The sequence below is a fragment of the Phyllobates terribilis genome, unplaced genomic scaffold (genome assembly GCF_046119375.1).
Source record: "Phyllobates terribilis strain yellow unplaced genomic scaffold, ASM4611937v1 Scaffold_5__5_contigs__length_657084704, whole genome shotgun sequence".
In the NCBI taxonomy this organism is placed as follows: Eukaryota; Metazoa; Chordata; class Amphibia; order Anura; family Dendrobatidae; genus Phyllobates; species Phyllobates terribilis.
Window position 1 is genome coordinate 381,709,755 of NW_027362765.1, and position 24,249 is coordinate 381,734,003.

A 24,249-nucleotide genomic window follows, 5' to 3' on the forward strand; every position below is an offset into this window, starting at 1 on the left:
TTGTTTCTTTTACAGGTTACGCTAAGCCAACAGTGTGGGTGATAGGCCACTCGTATATATATTGGGCAGAAAAAAGGGCGAAAGTCCGCCCAGGCTGGAGGAAATTAAAGTTTCATAACACATATTTCAACTGGAGAGGTAATAGAGGCCTGCTATGGCCACAGGTACTAATGGAGGTAATCAAGGTAGGGAGAGAGGCAAGAGGTCTGGTCATCTTAGTTATACAGGCCTGGGGAAACAACCTAGGTCATCACAAGAGCGCATAACTAATGGCAATAATGAAACTAGACACTGAGCACTTCAGAGAATTTTTCACAAAACTAGCTATAGTATGGTCAGAGATTGTGCCGATAGCGGTATGGCAAGGTGCGCGAGACATCACAACCATCGAACGGACAAGACGGGTAATAAATATTCGGATGGCAAAATTTAGAAGAGACAGAGGCGGTGTAGTGATACGACACCGACAACTGGAAGGAGATAAAGCAGGCCTCATACGGCCCGACTGTGTTCACTTAATGGATATTGGACTGGACATATTCCTGTCAGGACTCCAGGACGGAGTGGAACAAGCGTTAAGAGTGATGGGTGGGGGTCAGAGTCCTGCATACGAGTACGCAGGATCCTCCTTGGCCTGGAAATAGAAAGGACATGTTGGAGAGTTACATTTGTTGGCCAACTTGCCGGAGTGGAGACCCAGGGCATGCTGCAACAAGCTGAATTATTTTAGAAATAAAATGCCTTTCTAATGGAATGAGTATAATGAGTTAATAAAGCTGTGACCGATCCTCACCCATCCAGTTGTAAGAGTTACATTATTGTATTGTCAAGGGAAGGGGGGCGGTAGGGGGGCTGAGTGTCTGGGTTTGGTTGGGGGTACCCACAGTGTGCCTAGGCAAGATGCAGTTAAAAATTCTTATTAGATACACAGGCGGTGCAGCTTGCTTCGCAGCTGGGCTACTACGCCCAAAGTATTGCCTGAACTAAATGCAGTTAAAAATGCTTATTAGATACACAGGCGGTGCAGCTTGCTTCACTGCTGGGCTACTACGCTGACTAGCAGACATTGAAGCTTTGGAGCAGACCTCTGAGTAAACAGCTCTTCAGACGCAACCATCTGTGTTACCCCAAGCCATAGTGTATGTAGTTTCTTACAGTTAAAAGGGGGGGGGAGCGACCCAACTCACCTCGAATTGAAAATGCCAACGTCACGTAAGACACAGCAAGGGGACTCCAAAAAGAGTCTCCATTTTTTCCCAAAATTGTGGCACAGACACCACTTAACCCTAGAACGCATACCTGGGGCCTCGCAGGCCCGCCCTGTTAATTGTTTTCTATTTTCTGCAAGATTACTTTAGCTAGAATTTTGAAACTCTAGGTATTCTTCATGTATATAGTTGTTTGTCATTTGAGTTTGAGTTATTCCATGTTATTTGCACACGGGCCTAAAAGGCCCCAGGTATGTGAAAGTGTAGATTTTTATGGTCATGCGTTCTAGGGTTAAGTGGCATCAATTGCCCCACAGTTGCTTAAAACGGTTGGTGAGGTGATTTTACCAAATCCTCAAGCTTTTAGTCTCCCCAGGATGACACAGGGGTAGAAAAGTCCTTGCGAATCCATGATTTGTTCATCTTTATGAACGTGAGTCTGTCTACATTCTCAGTGGACAGCCGCGTGTGCTTATCTGTCAGCACACCACCAGCAGCGCTGAACACACGTTCAGAGAGAACACTGGCTGCAGGGCATGACAAGATCTCCAAGGCATGATTTCGCCATTTTTCCAGATTGGAATCCCAAAATGAGCAAGGGTCCAGTGACACAGTCATGGCTTCGATGTTCACTTGGAGATACTCCTGTACCATCCTCTCTAGGCGTTGACTATGTGTCAGACTTCTTGTCTCCTGTGGCCTTGCAAAGGATGGTCTAAAAAAGTGGTGAAACGATTCCACAAAATTGCTGTTACCAGCAGATACTGTGTTACTGTTACGGTTTGAGTGATGAAGACTCGACAGTCCCACGGTTGGCACGTTAGAACTGTGAGATTCACTACGTGCACCACTGGTGTTTTGTGGAAAAGCACATGTAAGATTCTGCAACAGCGTCTGCAGATACTCCTGCATGCGTAAATCCCTTTTTATGGCAGGAATTATTTCGTCAAATTTACTTTTGTACCGGGGATCTAAGAGTGTGGCAACCCAGTAGTCGGGATTACTTCGAATTCTGACAATCCGAGGGTCATGTTGCAGGTAGTTCAGCAAGAAGGCACTCATGTGTCTTGCGCATCCAGGAGGACCAAGTCCTTGTTGTGTTGGTAGCGAGGTAAGAATCATGCTTCCTTCCTCTGCCCTCTCCCCCCAACCTCGCACAACAGAAATGTGATCAAGGTCTCCCTCATCTGATGAGTCTTCCATGCCCATCGCCAGTTCGTCCTCCACTTCTTCCTCGGCTCCTGCACCTTCCTCAACAGTTTGGCTGCTACCATGCGCCCTGGTTAATCCCTCTCCCCCACCCTCCCATGCCTGCCACCTTGGTACTGCCGACCGTCTGGACCTTGGAGATGTTATCCCTTCCGCATACGACTCCTCCTCTACTTCCTCCACCTCCTTGTCCCACCACCTGACTCTGAATTCTGTTTAATGTGTGCTCCAGCATGTAAATCACCGGAATAGTCATGCTGATAATGGCATCGTCGTCAGCACTAAACATCTTCGTCGCCATTTCAAAACTGTGCAGAAGGGTGTGTGGCGCCCCTGAGGGTTCAGTCTCCACAGAGTTACTGCATCTCACCCAGAGGTGTGGTATCTCACCCTCAGGTAAGGAAGGAGTATGGCTCGGGACCCAAACACCTGCATCCAACACATACCCGCAATGGGGGTAGGGCAAGATTGCTCCAAAGGGAGAGCACAGTCCCAGGTCCCTAGCTGGCGGGAGGATACTATGTAGTGGGTGCTTAGGGGAGCAGCTTAGGGGAGCACATGACAGGGAGAGTATAAATAGGAAGCCATCTTAGAAAGAGCAAACCAGTCAGAGGAGGAAAAGTGACAGGAGCAGAGGCTCTGCATGAGCTCTGCTCCAGGAGGCGGGCCTAGCCTGGGAGGCCCAGGACTGAAGGAGAGAAGAGAGGAGTGGGAGCAGGAAGGCTCCAGGAACCGAAGGGACCCTAGGGGTACGGGCCGTGCAGAAGGCCACCTGTACTCCCGCTGCTACCAGGAGGTAGAGGGGTCAGGTCAGATAAGGTGATCCGGTCTCTCAACTAGCGGAGAAACAGCAAGGCTCAACTAGAAACCGGAGGCTGCAGCATTTCATGTACTGCAGGCCAAAGTCCACACCAGTCTCACTAAGAAGGTAGCCACATAGGACCCAGGGGACAGAACACACGTCGCCCGCCAAGGCCCGAGGATACCGGATAGAAGTGTCACTGGGTGTGAGGTGCAGGGAGAAGGCCAGAGAAAGGACACACAGAAGGGGGTTCTGCTAAGTACTCCGGAGCTATCTGGGGGTGGACTGAGCCCCTCACTGAGTACGCACAGCACGACGGGGGAGATTGCTCTGGTACCTGTAATCTGAACTGCAACAACTGTGTGTAAAGATCTTGGGACTGCATCACACGGACTCTGTGTTCATTACTGACTCCCTGCACTACAACCACCATCATCCACCCACACTGCCCTGAAGCTACACTCTTCCTGTGGGGAGTAATAATACCATTGCTGCAAAACCACCAGCTTCAGAGGACTGTTCCGCAGCGGCGGCCCCTTTGGCCGCACTCCACAGGTGGCGTAGTCGGACATTATAAAACCCTTGGATTGACCGCCCTGGGTCACGGACCGGGTCACCGCCACAGTGACTACAACCCCCAGCGTCTACCGGCCCGGCTCCGGGTACCCCACGGCCCAGGGGGCGCATCAACTTCATAGGTCCCTGATCTGAGACCACTACTGCAGCGTGATTTGCCCTACCTCTGGATCTCGTTGGCCCAGGCTATACGTCGGAACGTATTGCACCAGGGCTTGTCGGTGCTGCCACAGTCGCTGAAACATGTGCAGAGTTGAATTCCACCATGTCGGCACATCGCATTTCAGCCAGTGAACTGGCAGGCCCAACGACTTCTGAAGAGATGTAAGTCGTTGAGCTGCAGGATGCGAACAGCGGAAGTGAGCACACAGCGACCATGCCCTCTGCAGAAGGCCATCTAGTCCGGGATAGTGGGCTAAAAATTGATGGACAACCAGGTTCAACACGTGAGCCATACAAGGCACATGTGTGACATTGCCCCGGCGAAGGGCCGCACCCAGGTTTGCAGCATTGTCGCACACGGCCTTCCCTGGTTGCAGGTCCAGTGGAGACAACCATTCATGAAACTGGGTCTCCAGAGCTGACCACAACTCCTCAGCTGTGTGACTCACAATTCCCAGACATTTCAAAGTAAACACTGATGCCGTTGAGCCCTGCTGCCAGCATAGTAAGGAGGTGTGCAGGATCCCTTCTGCGCAGTTAGAAAGCAGGTGGCATTACCAGACAGGCTTTGGGTGCAGGTGGAGGACCGAGAGGAGGTTGAGGAGGCAGAAGCAGTGGAGGACCTTCGAGATAAAGAGGATTGACGCACAACTCGTGGGGACGGTAAGACTTGGACAGCAGCCCCTTGTCCTGCTGTCACCATAGTTACCCAGTGCCCAGTCAGCGACATGTAACTCCCCTGTCCATGCCTACTCGTCCAAGTGTCTGTGGTGAAATGCACCCTGTCACACACAGAGTTTCTCAAAGAAGCGGTGATGTTGTGTGCGACATGCTGGTGGAGCGCAGGCACACCTTTCTTTGAGAAGTAGTGCCGACTGGGCATCTGGTACTGGGGCACTGCGACGGACATAAGGTCTCGAAAATCCTCTGTGTCCTCCAGGCGGAAAGGCAGCATTTCTGTAGCCAACAGCTTGCAGATGGTGAAATTCAACCTCTTAGCTTTGTCATGACTAGGAGGAAATGGTCTTTTACTTTTCCACATCTGAGGGACCGAGGGCTGGCTGTTGTGCTTAGACGGGGTTGAGTAGGGTGTCCCCGGCAAACTGCCGGTCTGTGAGGAAGATGCAGGCGGACATGTTAGGTTGCCTTGATCCAAAAATGGTGCTCTCGATGTCGGAGAGCGCTCAACACCAGCAGGTGTTTCCACTTCCCAATGAACTGACGACCTGCCAATCACACTGGCTGTTGCGGGTAAAGAGGTGGCAGGTCTGCGTCCAAAAACATGGGTGACTGCTGTCCCCCCAGTCACAGAGGATGAAGAGGCTGCGGATGCACAAGATGGGGCAGATGGTGGTTGGCCCGGCCCGCTAGGCCGCATTGTAGCACAGTGAGCTTCCCACTGCAACTTATGCTTCATATCCATGTGACGGTACATGCATGAAGTACTCAAACTAAGTATTTTTTGGCCTCTACTTAACTTACAAATTTTACAGATAACACGAGTTGGGTCATCCTTATCGATCTGAAAAAATGCCCAGGCTATGCAACGCTTAATACCCATGCGACCTGAAGAGCCACTACGACTTGTGGTCAGAGGCAGAGTTGTGGTTGAGGATGCAGTTGTTGACGTGCTCCCAGTACTCCGTCTCTGTCCAGGAAGGTGCAACCTAACCTCATCGTCAATAGCATCTGTGACGCCCCGCTGCGCTTGGTATCACAGATCCTAGAAGAGTGCATTGATGGAATCCTCCACAAGAGGCCCCCATAAACATTTACACACCTCCACCTTCCACCTCAGACCAGCAAAGGGAGCCCATTATGGATATAAATAGGGAAGGTGGAGCTAGGCAGTTCAGTTCCTCTGAAGAGTTCCTGCAGTAGAGAAGCCTAAGAGAGGTCAGTCTGCAGTGGAGCTCAGTTTAGTCTAGAGAACTCAGTTAATAGTTCAGCAGTGGAGCACGAGGCTCCTGTTAGCTAGATTCAGGGAGCCCAGTTAGAGCTTAAGGTGTGCCGGCGCCATAAGATCGGTGAAGCGCGGCAAGTTGCCGTTAGTGTGTATAGCCTAGTGAGGGCCTGAGTAGGCTGAAGGCGAGTGGAGAGTTAGTACATAGAGGGAGAGGAGCTTAACCAGCTCACCCCGAAGCATTTACCGGACACCGGATCCGAGCTTACCGGGATCTCTATGACCCAGTAAGGCATACCCGGAATCCCTGGAGAACTACAAGTCCCAGGATCGCTAAGGTGCTGATACGTAACAGAGCCAGGAGATGCTTAGGCCCCGCATACTGGGAGCGTGAACTCCAAGAGAAGGCCCTACCACAAGGTCAGCCAGCGCAGGACAGAGACAAAGTTAGGCCTAACTCCAGACAGGTCAGAAACTTACTACGCAGAGGCAAGAAACAGGAGGCCCTACACCCGCTCATTGGGGAGGATCCTGATATGCACCCTTCACCCTACAGTGCTCCGGGATGTGCCTGAATTTCCACCAGTAAAAGGTACTGAAGTGACTACCGTGTCCGTTCCCGTTCTTGCTCTGACCCAGCTGGGTCTCGCCTGCCCTGCATTCCCCCTGCATACGCTGCCCTGAGACCTAGCTCCACCTGTGGGGAGCTATACCATCGAGCTGCCTTATCACCAGCCTCAGTGCACTGCTGCAGCGCTGGTGCTTCTCACCAGATACCACAGGTGGTGTCACGAACTCTTATAAAATTAACAATTATCCACCCTTTTAAAGAGTGACCCCAGGGTACGGGCCAGGGAGCCGACCACCGCGACATCCCCAAGGCCAGGCAAAGGCCCGGGTACCGAGTCATCCCCATCCCCTGGGCTAGTCACATCCTCCTCCACCTCCTCTGCTGACCTCATCGACTGGCTGACTGTGGGTTGACAGTAAGTGGGATCTCCAACCTCGTCATCATCACCCTGTGTGTTCTCACACCCGTCGTCCCCAGAGCCAACCTCTTCCTGCCCTGACCGAAAAGTCAAGTTGTCGCTCCAATCAGGTATTTGAGTCTCATCATCGTCTTCATCATTGTCTCCACCAACAGGAGTTACAGTTTGGGAAACGAGGGTCTACATTATGCTCAGAACCTTCTTCATCTGGTCCTGGATCCGACTTATAAAGATTCTGGGCATCAGTGCAGATCATTTCCTCGTCTGGATTAACAGAAGCTCTGGAGCAGACCTCCGTTTCCCAGGCAATAGTATGAGTAAACAGCTGTGCAGACTCAACCATCTGTGTTACCCCATACTCAGACGGGCAGCTGGAGTCTTGGGAGCTGTGAGGAAGCAAGTGCGATTGGGGTGACACCTCTGAGGACTGGAATATTTGTGATGTTGAAGTTGAGGTGGAGGAGAGCCCACTTGAAGGAGCACTTGATATCCGTTGAAGCACTTGCTGTTTTTGTGCCTCATCTGGAATTTGTAGCGATGGGCATGTCCGTAAGAAAGGGATCGTATTACATTGTCCACGAAAAGAAGTAGACATCTTAGTTTGGCTGGAAGATGGTCTTTCTTCTGCAGATGTTACTCCGCCCCCCACCGCGGGGGGGCTCGACCCACCAGCGGACAGGCACCAGTATTGGGAGAGGGGGGCTGGCCGTCAGGGTCCACCGCGGCTCTGGCACAAACCCGGCGACACGGAGGTCGCACGGGCAGGAACGGACTGGTCGTGTCGGCTTCGCACTTTTTTGGTTTTAGAAGGGCATGACATGCCTATATCTGTGTCTCCCCCTCCTTTTACTCCTCCACCTCTTTTCTTTTCGCATGACTATATGTACTTCTCACTTTTCCATGTGTTGGTTGCGTCTTCTGAGCAGTTTGTCAGGTTTTGGACACCTTTGAAGGTGTTTTCTATGTGTTTCTATGTGTTTTTGTTTGCCTGCCATTAGTTTTAACGGTGTTCGAAGGTGTTCGACGAACAGTTCGACGAACAGTTCGGCGAACATACGGGTGTTTGACGAACCGAACTGAACTCGAACACTACGGGGGTGGCTCAACACTACTAACCACTGATCCAATGTGCTGCTGTTCACCCTCTGATATCTATCAGGCTGGAGAAACTTGCACCTACTGCCACTCTATCTTCAGCTCCTTTGTGAGAAACTAATGTATTTGGGCAGCCACTCAGTCTACCAAATAAGATTCCTGAGAAGGAAATTGGGGATGGCTTCGATACTGGTACTGGGGGCAGTGCTAATATCATGGCGTCGTACCATAGTTACTGGAAATATTCCAGGCTGGTAGGAGGCAAGCAGATTCCCACAGAAAAGTACCAGCAGTAATGTTCAGGGACTTTCGCTTGTAGAAGGCGGAGATAACACCCGGGGAAATAGTGGCGGCTGGGGACCGAGTATGGACACGAGTCATGAGGCATGAGGTTGTGAAAAGCTTCTGCCTCCACGTGCCTAAAAGGCCACATTTCATGTGAAAGCAGCTTTAGAGGACTTCCTGGGAGAAATGACAGCTGGAGTAGATATGGTTTCTCACGTCCTTTCACTAAGCTAAAGAATATGGCTGTGGTGAAATACAACTCAGCAAAAAAATTTGTGGACTGGCTTCGTACCGTCACTGGCCACATTCACTTCACCACGTGTTTGTGGTTAGGCGGTCCTTCCCAGTAAGTGCACTGGGGAGGGCACAGGTAACATTGTGGGACCCGTGCTTGTGGAAGGCAGAGACGACACCGGGAGAAATAGTGGCGGCTGGTGACGGAGTATGGACACCCAGCCGCCGCCGGCATGAGGTTTTGAAAAACTTCCGCCTCCACGAGCCTAAAAGGCCACATTGCAAGTGCAAGCAGCTGCCCAGAAATCTGTCAGTTTAGTATTGCGGCCTGTGGATGGGTGGGTGACTGGCTGCATACTTGCGCTTGCATTTCAAGTAACAGAAAACAAAGCAGATGGTGGCCTCTTTCATCATCATGGCCTCACCTCGGCACTATGAACTCTCTTGAAGGAGAAGCCAGGGCCCACCAGAGAAGTCTCCGGTTCTCTGGTGGGCCCGTCCAACCCTGCCAAGAAGCAGACCTGGCTAAGAAAAGTGTGGGGGAAGGTCCCCGGACACTCTATGGCTGCTCTTTTAATGTGCATTGGACGTGCTTATGCATGTTATTTCTCAAACCGCATTGCAGATCAGGCCATTGCCCAACTCTGTAGTCATGAAATTAAAGGCGCAAAGAAAAGATGTTTGTGTGTCGAAGCACCACTGACAAGTGCAAGCTGATGTTGGACGGGCTGCCATTGCTTCTGCAATAAGCTGCATTAGAGGACTTCCTGGGAGAAATGCTACCCAGAGTAGATATGGTTTCCCTCTATGCCAGTCCTTTCACTGAGCTAAAGGAGATGGCTGTGGTGAAATACAACAATCAGCAAAAAAAGCTGTGGACTGGCTCCGTACCATCCCTGGCCACATTCACCTGGACACGTGTTTGTGGTTAGGCGGTCCTTCCCAGTAAGTGCACTTGATGCGTCCCCTAAGACATGGGGTACTCGGTAGCCGGGCCGGTCGATGCTGGGGGGGATGTCATGGTGGCAGTGACCCAGTCTGTGACACAGGGCGGTCAATTAAAAGGGGAAAGTAAAAGGGGAATAAAGTTTTTAGAAATATAATGTTCGTGACGCCACCTGTGGTATGCGGCTATATGTGGCCGCCGCTGCATTGAAGCTCCTCTGGAGCTGATAGTGATGCAGCAGAGTTGGTACAGCTCTCCACATGCAGAGCTTAGCTCCAGGGCAGTGTATGATGACTTTATGAGGTAGATCTTGCTGGTGCTGTGTAGTGCAGGGCTGGTGATGGCGCGGCAATAATTCCAGGACACAGTGGGGTGCAGTCTTCAAGGTTTACTCACAGTTTGTTCAAGACTCCAGGTTACCAGGGCCAGTGTGTAACCTCCCACGTCGTCCTGTGTTCACTAGGGAAGGGGTTCAGCAATTCTCAAGTCTCTCAGGAGTACTTAAACGGGACCCCGTTTTATGTTCCTTTCACGGTCGTCTTCCCTGTGCTGGCTCTCACCCTCCTGCCCTGCGCCTCATGATCAGTGTCCCAAGCCGGTAGCCTTGGGTCTTGATGGGCGACGTGCAGTCCCCTGGACCCTATGCGGCCACCTTTTCGGCAATATAATTGTGGTGGTTGGCTGCTGCACCTTGCAAATACAGCAGACTCCGGTTATCTAGCTGAGCCTGATTATTCTCCACTAGTTTAGGGGCCGGTTCCCTCTGGGGCCTGATCCCTCCACGTCCGTGTAGATTCGGGCGCACGGGTGGCTTCCTGCACTCACCGTGCCCCTGGGATCCCCTCTGATTCTGTAGCCTTTCCTCTGCTCCCGTCCTCTCTCTCCTGGGCCTCTTTTACCAGGCCCGCTCTCCTCTCTCTCCTCCTCCTGAGCAGAGCTCCTCCAGAGCTCCTGCTCCCAACTCCAAACTCTGAACTCTCTCATCTCTAGAACCTTCCACCCTCTCTTTTATACTACTACCCTGACGGTGCTCCCCTGACTACTTCCCCCACCCACACCCACTATACATGGTGCCACCCTCCAGCTAGGGAGCAGGGACTGTGCTCTCCCTTAGGAGCAATCTTGCCCTTCCCTACCAGGGTGGAGTGTGTTGGATGTGGGTATGTGGGTCCCGGGTAGTACTCCATCTTTACCTGAGAGTGGGGTACCACACCTCTGGGTGAGATGCAGTACCTCTGTGGCGATTGATCCAGCAGGGGCGCCACACACTGGGGAGAGCACCGGTAATGTTGTGGGACCCGTGCTTGTGGAAGGCGGTGATGATACAGAGAGAAATAGTGGCGGCTGGGGACCAAGTATGGAGTTTGTGAAAAGCTTCCGTGTCCACAAGCCTAAGAGGCCACATTTCAAGTGAAAGCCGCTTTAGAGGACTTCCTGGGAGAAATGGCAGCTGGAGTAGATATGGTTTCTCAAGTCATTTCACCAAGCAAAAGAATATGGCTGTCGTGAAATATAACTCAGCAAAAGAAACAGTGGACTGGCTCCGTACCGTCACTGGCCACATTCACTTGACCACGTGTTTGTGGGTAGGCGGTCCTTCCCAGTAAGTTCTCTAGGGAGGGCACGGGTAATGTTGTGGGACCCGTGCTTGTGGAAGGTGGAGACGATACCAGGACAAATAGTGGCCGCTGGGTACCGAGTATGGTTACACGGTCGCCGCCGCCATAAGATTGTGGACAGCTTCTGCCTCCACGAGCCTAAAAGGCCACATTTCAAGTGCAAGCAGCTGTCAAAAATTTGGCAGTATAGTATTGCAGCCTGCGGGTGGGTGGCTGGCTGCATACTTGCGCTTGCATTACTAGGAATGGGGTAGGGACAACTGAACGCTGCACTGGGACAAGGACGTGGACAGTGATTGTTGCAAGTCTGCAATGACAGGTGCATGGCGGTAGGCATCTTCGCAGTCGCCAAGGATCACTTATGATGGGCACACTTTTAGGCAGTGACCTGGGAGTCTGAGATGCTTCCAGGGGTCTTCCCCATGCAGTTCCCGTGTCTTTGCAGCACTGTATGCATGTGGCTGATGATGTGTCACACACCACATGGCCAGATAAGGTTGTAAAATGTTAAAATGACATTTCCCAGTGAATGCATTTGTCTTGGTTGAAAGCAATGCAAAAGTGCAAAAACGCATCAAAAACGCTACGTGTGAACATAGCCCAAGGTGTGGAGGAGTATTTTTGGTTTTAGTTATTTATTTTGCCTTATATACAAGTCATTACCCTGGAAAGGATGTTCCTTAACATATTTCCCAGGAAAATCCATTTTGGATTTGTTTTTGTATGTTTTATTGTGAGTCCGTAAAAGTGGCGTAATACCTCTGACAACGTTGTTGACAGCAGTGACGTGGGAGTCAGAAATGCTTCCTGGGGTCTTCCTCATGCTTTTCCCATGTCATTTGAGAACTGTTCCCATCAATTTGGGCAATTTTTAGGCCCACTGCAGACCGCCGGGGGAAGTCGCCGGAAAAATGCTCGAGTTTCCCATAGACTTACATTGGGCTTGTTGCTCGGGTCGAGCACCCGAGTATTCCAATTTGCTTGACCCGAGCATCGAGCACCCGAGCATTTTAGTGCTCGTCCATCATTATCCATTACATATCACACTGGTAACTCCCCCTTCATGCAAATTAATCTCTGGAAGCAGAATTATCTTCCCCGCAGCATCATATAAAGGCATCTGATATGAGACATACAGGGATGACTTTTTTTCAGTCTATATGTATGCCTATATTAATAGTATACTGTAGATAGGTCAAATGTGGTGGCAGATTCTCTTTAAGGATGATGACCTAAATTTTCCCATATACAGTCAGGTCCAGAAATATTTGGACAGTGACAGATTCTTCGTGATTTCAGTTCTGCAGGCCACTAATTTGGATTTAAAATGAAACAACAGAGATGCAATTGAAGTGGAGACTTTCAAGTTTATTTAAAGGGATTGAATAAAAATATCCTGTGAAACGTTTAGGAATTGCAGCCTCCTCATTTCAGGGGCTCAAAAGTAATTGGACAAATTAACTTTATCATAAATAAAATGTTCATTTTTAATACTTTGTAGAGAATCCTATTCAGGCAATGACTGCCTGAAGTCTGGAAGTCATGGACATCACTAAATGCTGGGTTCCCTCCTTTGTGATACTGTCACACCTTAACCAGGACCTGCTACTGTGACGTCTGCTCCTGTCGCTAAGTACTGCCGTATTCAATTGCTGTGAATATTGGAACTAGAAGCTCTGGACAGCACAGACTCTGTCCAGCCACTTAGAGATTTGTTGGCTGAGACCTGTAGTGCCATCCAGTCTGTCAGTGTGGGTGTGTGTGCTGTGCAGCTGGAGTTATCAGCTCCCTGCTCCAGCCTATTGAAGAGCATCACACCCCACTATAGCTTCCAGCTTACTGCTGGAAGCTGCCAGATATATTTTGTGCTTGCCTGGTTTAGTCCTGCCTGTTTTGCTCCTGTTGTAATCTTTGTTCCTTGTTTTGACCTTGGCTTATGTTTTCTGACAATTCTTACAGATTCTGATTTTGTCCTTTATGTGACCTCTCGGCTCTGACCATACTTGGCGACCATTCCTGCCTCTGGACAGCAGCCTTTCTATAGGTAGCAATCCAATGGACCCTGTTGTAAAACCAAATCCCTGTAGAGGGGTTTCTCTGGAATCTGGCAGATAGCGTGGCTGAACGTTACAGACTCTTTGGCTGCGTGCCCACTGTGCGTTTTTCAAGTGTTTTTGACCCGGAATTTCCGCAGCGAAAATGCTTAAAAAACGCTTGGTAATACGTGCCCCATGCTCCCCAATGATAATCCGCATGTGCTGTGCACATGCTGCGGAAATTTCCGCTGCGGATTATCATTGCGGAAAAATATGCAGCATGTCCATTAATTTTGTGGACACGCAGTGTAATCGCCGCCATTGACTTGCATTGAAACGCATATTATCCCTGTCAGCACATTTGAACACACGGATAATATGCGTTTCTATGTGCTGATGGTACCCGGATCTGGAGGAGAGGAGACTCTCCTCCAGACCCGGGTACCATAGTACCTGTAAAAAAAAGAATTTAAAATAAAAAATAAAGATTATACTTACCTTCTGATGGCCCCCGGTCTCCATAGCATGCGTCCAGTCTTTGGTATGGGTCGCGGTGGTGTGAGAACCTGCCATGACGTCATTAAGTCATGTGACAGGTCACGCGACCGCTGATGTCGGCGGTTGCGTGACCTGTCACATGATTCAATGACGTCACCGCAGGTCCTTCACACCACCGCGACCCATACAACAGACCGGACGCGGCGGAGAAAACACTGGGGACATAGGAAGGTAAGTATAATCTTTATTTTTTATTTTTTACCATTCTTATTCTTTTCTTTTAACTATTACTTGGTCACACTATATATGGCGGTTGCATGGATTTATATAGTGTGACCAAGTTGTCAAGCACTTTTCCAAGTGATGCTAAAATCGCTTGGAAAAGCGCTTGAAATGCAGAAATGCTGCAAAAACGCTTGACAAACGCTTCTACCAGGTGGGAAAAACACATGTAAAATCCGCACGTGTTTTTCCTGCCAGGGAGAAGCGGAAAAAATATGCAGCATTTCTGCATCGTGGGCACATAGCCTTTGCCTGGCCTTTACTGCAGTGACTTCAGTTGTTGCTTGTTTGCGGGTCTTTCAGCTTTAAATTTTGTCTTATGCATGTGAATTGCGGCTTGATGGGGTTGAGATCTGGTGATGACTCGGCCATTGCAGAACATTCCACTTCTTTGCTTTCGCATGATGTTTTAGGTCATTGTCCATCTGTCCCGTGAAGCGCCGTCTAATCAGCCTTGCTGCATTTGGTTGAATCTGAGCAGAAAGTATGGCCCTGTACACACAGAATTCATCCGGCTACTTCTGTCTTCAGTCACATCATCAATAAACACTAATGACCAGGGCCATTGGAAGCCATGCATGGTCGCACCATCACACCGCCTCCAGCATGTGTTACAGAGGATCTACTGTGCTTTGGATCAGGAGCCAATCCAAGCCTACTCCATACATTCTTCTTCCCATCATTTTGGTACAAGTTGATCTTAGTTTTGCTTTTCCAGAACTGGGCGGCTTCTTTAGATGATTTTTTGGCAAAGTTTAATCTGGCTTTTCTATTTTTAAGGCTGATTAATAGCTGGCACATTGTGGTGACCTCTATGTATTTGCTCTCATGAAGTCTTCTCTTTATGGTAGGCTTAGATACTGAAACACCTACTTCCTCGAGAGAAGTCTTCACTTGGGTGGATGTTGTGAAGGGGTTTTTCTTCACCATGGAAAGGATTCTGCAATCATCAACCACTGTTGTCTTCCATGGACGTCCAGGCCTTTTTAAGTGCCTAAGCTCACCAGTGCACTCTTTTTTTTCAGAATGCACCAAACTATTGATTTGACCGCCCCTAACATTTCTGCTATCTATCTGATGGATTTCTTATTTTTTTCACCCTAATGATGGTCTGTTTCTCGTCCAATGAGAGCTCTTTTGACCGCATGTTATGATTTCCAAATGCAAATGCCACACCTGGAATTATCCAAACCTTTTACCTGCTTAATTGATGATGGATTAAGAGGGAATAGCCCATGTAGCCCATTAAAGAGCTTTTGAGATAATTATCCAATTACTTTTGATCTATTGAAAAAGAGGCAACTCCATATTAAAGAGCAGTAGTTCCTAAACCCATACTCGAATTAGGATGTGAATACCCTCAAATTAAAGCTGAGAGTCTGCACTTTAAGCCAAAATTGATTTATAGCACTGTATATTGAATATATTTTGGTAAAAAGTTAAAATGCCCAAACTTGTATCACTGTCCAAATATTTCTGTTGTTTTATGCCTTTTTTCTTTGGTTCCTGTGCCCTGGTAGCAGCTCTGCTGCCATAGCAATCACTTCCTATTCAGAATCCTCTGCTCCCTTCTTACTACATTTCCCATCATTCCTTGTGCTGGGCTGCAAGCTAGCCGTGAGCACTTACCTGTAACTCTGCCTAAACCCCTCCCACTCCTTCCCAACTTCACATACAGCTCCAGCACTATCTTATCTACAGTACACTGCAGGGAATAGAAGTAATGCACAAAGCACCATTACACCAGACCTAATAATGAAGATTATCCCCTACTATCCCACAAACATCGATGATGGGATGGATCAATGGATAGACGGATGGTGAGAGATATAAAATTAAAGTATGTCTGCTCTATTAGTATAATGAAGACAACTGCTTAATAGGCAATGCCATACACAAAACACAACTGCTTAAAAGAAGCAGCCTGATTAAATTGTAATAATAACTGAACATTTAAAAAGCGCCTAGTAGGAAATGACGGCTGTATCGCAGATTACATAATAAAAATAATGTAGTTAAATAGAACAAAATATAAATAGGATTCTAAGGTGAGAGATGGTAAGTAAATTCCCCTCACTATATGTGAGTATAAAAATCCATCGTGTGTCCATATGATGAAAGAGCCATAGTGGTTGTCAAACGGATATAGCAGGAAGATTCATTTAGTCTTTGGTGTATGCCTGCTAAGCAGTTGTTTTTCGTGTGTGGCATTGCCTTTAAGTAGCTAGGTGTGCAGCAAGATCTGCAGCATTCTCAAAAACAGAATAAGCTCTGCTAAATGCAGCCCCATCCGCCCATGTGTCAAGCCCCGCCCACCAGTCAGTTTCCAGAGACCGGAAGTGAAGAATCTGATGTGAGATTACAGGAAGCCGGAGATTCTCAGTCAGAGATCATGTGACCAGAAGAGCAGTGCAGGTTACAGCAGGATTTGGCACAGCAAGATATTTAATGAACTCTTTATCTGTGGGAGTTAGGGCACATTAAAGGGACATGTAAAGTAGTGGCCAACCCCTTTAAGAATATGTTATGATATTTAGTAGTTCTATGACACCCCTTTATTTCCTGGGACCTCCAAGAAGGTGACCTGCGGAGAGTGTGTTATATTGGTCACCTGCCGCTGCACTTGTCACTGACACTTATTATATTTCAACATCTTACCTTCCTCAGCAGATTGCGTCTTGGGTGGATGTCTGGGATTTTTCTTGAGGTTTAGTTTGGAATAGGTAACCTGCTCCATGTTTGTCACAAGTGTCAGTGTGCACGGTATAGACGGATAATAAGTGAGAGTATGTTTCCTAAAAAGTAAAATAGACATTATTGATTAGAACAACAACACGAGGAAATGCACAAAGCTAGATAATATAAATATATCCAAACACTGATAACTTCTCCATTCTGATACCATATTCTGATGATTAACCCCTTCATGCCGCAGCCCTTTTCCGTTTTTGCTCTTTCGTTTTTTCTCCTCTTCTTCCCAGAGCCATAACTTTTTTATGTTTCTGTCAACATGGCCACGTGAGGGCTTGTGTTTTGTGGGACGAGTTGTACTTTTGAACAATGCCATTGTATTTTACTATATCGTGTACTGGAAAACTGGAAAAAAATTCCAAGTGTGGTGAAATTGCAATTTCACAATTGTTTTTTATTTTTTACAACGTTCACTATATGGTAAAGCTGACCTGCCATTATGATTCTCTAGGTCATTACGAGTTTGTAGATACCAAACATGTATAGGTTCTTTTTTATTTAGGTGGTAAAAAAAAATCCAAAGTTTGTTTTAACAAAAAAAAAAGTTGCCATTTTCCGAGACCCATAGCATCTCATTTTTTCGGAATCTAGGGCCGGGTGAGGGCTTATATTTTGTGCGCCGAGCGTTTTGATCGCCCGTTATTGCATTTTATTGAAATGCTTCTGCAACCAAAAAACGTAACTCTGGCATTTTGATTTTTTTCTCATTCTACCATTTACTGATCGGATTAATTAATTTTATACATTGATAGATCAGGCGATTCTGAACGCGGCGATACCAAATGTGTATATTTGATTATGATGAAATAGCTTCTTATCTTAATCAGCCAAACGTCTAGATTTGTTAAGCCAAGAGAAACACATTATTGGGTTTGTGTTGACTTGTGAATTTACAAGTATGTGTATTTCTTTGGCTGGTCAAGGACAGTGACTCCGGGTGAAACAATGATGTTTGTTACTATGCTAATTGCATATTATACTAAAGCCAGCTAGATGATGATTTAAAGAGTCCCCCCTGCTATACCAACTATGTAAATTGATTAAATGCACAAACAACGAGACCTGAGCCTTGTGGAATAATACCCTCCCTAATACTTGACCTGTGGATGTTAACTTCAAAGGAAAATTGTAACTATTTTTAAGGGGCATATGCCTCTGTAGCAGGCAGACTTTACAAGGAGAATCAAAGATCAGACACACTATTCAGGAGAGTAGCTTGTAGCATGGCTCGATCCAGAGAGACACAGATTTGAATTCAACATGATTCCAGCCTAAGGGTATATGGCCCTGACTGAAACTATATGGATCTGCTCCATTGACCATCAGTGAAATGATGGATACATTTGGGGAGACCAGGTTGGGATGATGAAGTCACCTGGCCCCATGGATATGTTATTTGGGGTTGCCAGATGACACCCTCTGTTCGCCTGGAACCCATGGAGACATCCAGAGAAGCCAGATTGGGACCAGCCAGTCATCTGGCCCCATGGAAAATCTCAGAGAGGCCAGTGTGGGACCCTCGGGTCTCCTGCCCTTGTACCTCGATGGGCTGTCAGCTTCCTAAGCTTGCCGCTACCTCCTCTGGGTGGGGGCACTGAAAGTTCCAAAGTCACAGTTGTTCTATGCTACACATAGATTTTTTTTATTGTTTTATTTTGAATGGGGCGAAAAGGGGATGATTTAAACTTTTAATTTTTTTTAATATCATCATCAGATTGCCTGTGTGTAGCAGAATTACTCACTTGCTATGAGCGCCGACCACTGGGCAGAGCTTACAGAATCCCAGCAATGACAACCACAGGTGTCTCCTGCAGATCCCGGGTTGTCATGCCGACCCATCGGCGACCCGTGGTCATGTGACACGGGTGCCGATGGGCGGAACTAGTGACGTCCTGCCGCGGCCATGTTAAATGCCGCTGTCAGAGATGGTTTGGATTTTACAGAGCCTCTGATTTTCCATTTGTTAATCACAGTTTGAATGCTGCTGACTGGCATTATCAATTCCTTGGATATCTTTTTGTATCCATTTCCTGTGTTATACAGTTCAACTACTTTTTCCCGTAGATCTGTTGACAATTCTTTTGCTTTCCCCATGACTCACAATCCATAAACGTCAGTGGCTGGATGAAAGATGCAGGAGTCTGTCTGGATCCCAGAAACTCACTCAGCTTTTATGCACACACACTGATGACAAGCAAACAGGTTGCAGGTGAGGATGTTACCTTTAGCAGCCATTCAAACCCATTTGTGTCAAATTCTGTGCATGTTATCAGGCCAAAATCACCAGGGTATGTGAACTTTTGATCAGGGTCATTTAGATGTTTTTGGTTGTCATATTCTCTGAAACAAGACCAAGAAAGCAAAAATTCTGCCAGGGTATATAAACTTTTGAGCACAACTGTACCAGTATGTAGGGAAAGGGATAAAAAAAAAATAAGGGAAGGTTTTTTTGCTTCATTATTTTAATTTTCAAATTCAAACAATAAAATTTAAATAGTATGTATGTTTCAGTTAGAGCAACCACTACTTGTTCCATAAAGCAAGAACATATTACTACTGTGATACAAACATAATATAAGGTATTTACAACTAAAAAAAATATATTTTTATGGGGACATTATTGCTGTGATGAGTTTCTAGTTTTAAATTTCACATTGGGAAAAAAATGAATGAAAAATGGAAAAAAACATAAAAAAAAATTTTGGAGTAGGAATTGTGAAAAAAACACAGTTCAACTATTGTTGAGCTAGTTTTGTTTTTTATGGCATTTACTGTGGGGAAAAATGACCTGGTAACTTTATTTTGAAGGTAAGTTTAACCCCTTCCTAACCAGTCATTTTTCATTTTTTTACTTTTTTGAGGGACAAGTTGTAATTTTGAATGACACCATGCATTTTATAATGGGATGTGCATAAAAAACAACAATGGCAAAAAAAAAAATTCCACAATTGTTTTTCGGGTTTTTTATTTACAGTGTTCATTTAAAATAAAAAGTGACCTGGAAATATTGTTTATGTCAGTACTATTATGGTGGTCCCAAACATGCATAGCTTTTGTTTTATCTAAGTGGGGGAAAAAAAATCAGAGATTTGGAAAAAAAATAATTTTGCTCGTGTCACCATTTTCCAAGAGCAGTAACATTTTACATTTTTCTGATATGGAGCTGTGTGAGGACTTGTTTTCAGCGCCCCGAGCCAATGTTTTATTAATTTCAATTTATTCACGTAGATACAATGTTTTGAACTTCGCCTATTACAATTTTTTGCACTGTTGTAGCGACCAAAAAAATGCACTTCTGGGTGGCTCCCAGGGAAGGCGGGCAGGTAGTCACGGCAAGTGACAGGGACAGTCTCTGGGTAGAAGGGCAGGAAGTCACGGCAAGTGACGGGGACAGTCTCTTGACAGGCGGGTGGTCACAGCAAGTGACAGCAGGGTAAGAGTCTCTAGACAGGCAGGTGGTCACGGCAAGTGACAGCAGGATAAGAGTCTCTAGACAGGCAGGTGGTCACGGCAAGTGACAGCAGGGAAAGAGTCTCTAGATAGGCTAGCAGGCAGGTAGCAGGTGAGCGCTCCCAGGTGAGCGGGCAAGAGTCTCTGGACAGGCAGGTGGTCATGGCAAGTGACGGCAGAGCCTCCAGATAGGCTAGCAGGCAGGTAGCAGGTGAGCGCTCCCAGGTGAGCGGGCAAGAGACTCTGGACAGGCAGGTGGTCACGGCAAGTGACGGCAGAGCCTCCAGGTAGGCTAGCAGGCAGGTAGCAGGTGAGCGCTCCCAGGTGAGCGGGCAAGAGTCTCTGGACAAGCAGGTGGTCACGGCAAGTGACGGCAGAGCCTCCAGGTAGGCTAGCAGGCAGGTAGCAGGTGAGCGCTCCCAGGTGAGCGGGCAGGAGTCTCTGGACAGGCAGGTGGTCACGGCAAGTGACGGTAGAGCCTCCAGGTAGGCTAGCAGGCAGGTAGCAGGTGAGCGCTCCCAGGTGAGCGGGCGGGCAGATCCATAGACAGACTGACAGGTGTTGGAAGGCAGACTGTCGGACCGCAGGAATGCAAGCAGATAGACAGGAATCAGGTAGGAATCAAGCAGAGATCTGGCAGGTAACTGGCAGGTATCTGGTAACGGGACCTGAGGGCTGAAGCAGAGTTGAAAGGCTTTGCAACAACATTGCTCGGGCACCTCCATTTTGGAGGAGGTGCCTTATATATGGTGAGGTCCTCCGGCCATTGGCCGGGTACTCCTTAGGACGGCGCGCGCGGCCCCTTTAAGCAGAGCGGGAGGAAGCCGCCGGGCACGGAGCGGAGAGGTGAGGGGAACGGCGTCCCTGCCTAGCAGGAGGCAGGGACGCCGACGCTACAGTCACGTAGTCTACTAGTTTATTGAAAATTTCGCTTTTATTCTTGATCAAGTATGTGACTGTGTATCTTGAGTAGTCATCTAAAAAAGTCACCATATGTCTATTGCCTCCTGATGTAGTCACTTTCATGGGTCCACATACGTAAGTATGCACCAAATCAAGTGGTCTTGGGCTTTTCGTTTCACTTTCTTTAGGAATAGATATCCTTGTGGCTTTTGATTTTATACAACATTCACATCTTATGGTAATTGAGCAATCAGATATCAACAGATCCTTTGTCAATTTTTCCTTTGTAGCACCATTATACTTTCAGGATGTCTGTGTCCTAGACGTCTATGCCACATGTGAATACAATTCTTGTGATCATGTGTACACAACTTCATCTGTTCCTTTAATGTGTCTAGATGATATAATTGTTCATCTGCCTTGACATTGGTTATTACCTTGTTTCCTGCTAGGATTGTACACTCATCATCTTAGAATTTTACCGTAAGTCCTTTAGCTGTTAGACGTTTTATAGATAACAATCCTCCTTCTAATCCTGGAACATATAACACCTCCTGTACAAGTATTTTTGAATCATGCCCAAACTTGTTAGAACAGTTTAGCATTCCTTGTCCAACACCTTCTGCAGTTATTTTGCTTCCATCTGCAAGATAAATTGTTTCCTTCTTATTTAAATTAAGTTCAGTAAAGAAATTTTTATTACTTGTCATGTGACTTGTTGCTCCTGAGTCAAGAAACCAACCCAACGATGATTTCTTATCAGTCACTTTAAATGTGCCATTCCAATTATATTCACATGAATCAGAAATTGTGTTTTTCACCTTCTGTGTATTCACTTTATGATGTAATTTCTGTTGTTCTGCTTTCCATATAGTACAGTATTTCTTTAAATGTCTTTTTTTCTTACATCTGAAACATTCTCTTGTCTCTTTATTACAGGGTCTTTTTGATTCTGTAGCTTTAAGAGCATTTCCATTATCTTTTTCAGTAGAAGAATCATTTGTTTGTTCTTTCCTTCTTTGATATTCATCTATGAGGCTGGTCTTCACAAACTCTAATGTAATGTCTGTTTCAGGTCTTGTTTCTAGTGCATTTATCAAAGCAGTATATGAATAAGGTAAACTGCACAATAATATTGCTGCTACATGGCTTTCCTTAATATCTTCACCAATTGATCTCAGCTGTGATATCACTTCCATAATAGAGAATATATGCTTCTGCATGTCATTGTCTGCACTTAGTCTCATACTGTAAAGCTTTCTTAGCAGAAATAACTTGTGATTTAAGCTGGGTCTTTCATGTAGCTTTCTTAGTGCTTCCCACATTCCCTTTATCCTCATTCCTTATGTGGATTAATTGAGCATCATCCACTAATAGGCTGATGGTAGCTCTTGCTTGTCTATTTTTCTTATCCTATGTTTGATTATCCTCATCAGGTCTATCTGTAGTGATTACTTCCTATAAATCATCTTTAGACAATAACATTTCTACTTTGAACTTCCATAACTAATAATTATCATTATTCAGCTTAGCTACCGTTTTAGCTCTGTGCTACTTGTCATCTTTAACTTGTCTTACTTGTTTGGAGAGAATTGTATTGAAGAATTCTTCTGTATTCACCAGAGTCTTGCTGAGAGTTCCAGTGTCCTGGGTGTCTGGGGTCCTCGGTGCCTGGGCCCATAACCTGTTGCACAGCTTCTGGATACCCACAGTTGCGGTAGAATCTTCACAGAGCAGATTACATGGGATAACAAGCTTTTACTTCTCAGAACATGAGGTAAAGGAAAAAACGCACAGTCACACAGTACTGCACCAGGAAGTAACAACAAAACAGAAAAAACAAGAGAGACTTTTTTTCTTTTTACAATACAGTAAACAAGGAAACTTTATGCAACATCGCCATCTACTGTCAGATCAGCATTAAGTCCTCCTTCACACAAACAAAGAAGTCCACAACTGTTGCATATACCAACACAGGCAATGCGACGAAGTGAACCATTTTACTGAACCTATCTACTACAACCAATACCACCGTTTTGCCTGCAAAAACCGGTAGGTCAGTAATAAAATCCATGGACAAGTGTGTCCATGGCCTACTAGGGATAGGTAGCGGAAGAAGAGTACCAGACAGACGGGTATGTGAAACCTTGGAACGCGCGCAAATACTACAAGCAGCTACATGTTCAATCACATCCCAATGCAACCCCGGCCACCAAAAACAACAAGAGAGCAGATCCGCAGTTGCCTTACCACCTGGATGCCCAGCAAGCACAGAGTTATGATGTTCCTTAATTACTTTGCAGCACAGATCAGATGATACAAATAACATCCCTGAAGGGCAGAAGGCAGGGGCGTCCCCCTGTGCCTCCAACACTTCACCCTCCAGTTCAGGATAAAGTGCCGAAATGACTATCCCTTTCCATAATATCGGGGCAGGGTTCTCATGGTCACCACCACCAGGGAAGCTCCGGGACAAAGCATCAGCCTTGACATTTTTGACCCCTGGACGAAAGTGACAACAAAATTGAACCTAGTCAAAAACAGGAACAATCTGGCTTGCCTAGGGTTGAGACGTTTAGCTGACTGGAGATATGACAGGTTCTTATGGTCAGTAATAACAGTAATAGGATGGACAGGCCCCTCCAACCAATGTCGCCATTCCTCGAACGTCAATTTGATCGCCAAAAGTTTCCTTTTTCTCACGTCATAATTTCTCTCAGCCAAAGACAGTTTTTTAGAAAAGAGGGCACATGGACACCAGGGGATGAACTCTGAGACAACAGAGCCCCAACCCCAACATCTGACGCATCAACCTCCACAATAAAGGGTTGAAAAACATCGGGATGACTGAGTATAGGTGCAGTGGCAAAATGATTCATTAGGGAAGAAAAAGCCTGGAGGGAAGCATCTGACCATTTGGAAAAATCAGACCCCTTCTTAGTCGTCAGTAAGGGATATCACTATAACAGAGTAATTTTGAATACATTTCCGGTAAAAATTGGTAAAGCCCAGAAAACGTTGTAGAGCCTTCAGGTTCTCGGGACGTTCCCAGTCAAGGACTGCACGGATCTTCTCCGGATCCATCCAAAAACCCGAAGATGACAACAAATACCCCAAAAACTGCACCTCCTAAACAGCAAAAGCACATTTTTCTAGTTTGGCATAAAGTTTGTTATCCCTTAATATCTGGAGCACCTGCTTAACATGCCCCCGATGAGTCTCAAAATCAGTTGAGTAAACCAAAATATCATCCATATAAACCACCACAAACCTCCTCACCAAATGATGGAAAATATAATTT

The 24,249-nt window shown here is 46.7% G+C and overlaps 1 protein-coding gene across 3 annotated transcripts in view; it reads right to left on the bottom strand.

Annotated features, from left to right (window-relative positions):
- Positions 1-24,249, bottom strand: part of LOC141271199 (killer cell lectin-like receptor subfamily B member 1B allele B) — a 316,917-nt gene that overhangs the window by 279,304 nt on the left and 13,364 nt on the right. For all 3 annotated transcript variants that reach the window (XM_073681309.1, XM_073681308.1, XM_073681307.1), the window contains exon 2: positions 16,503-16,639. In XM_073681309.1, coding sequence (XP_073537410.1) covers positions 16,503-16,581 — 79 coding nt within the window. In that variant the 5' untranslated portion in view covers positions 16,582-16,639. The remainder of the gene's footprint in view (positions 1-16,502; positions 16,640-24,249) is intronic.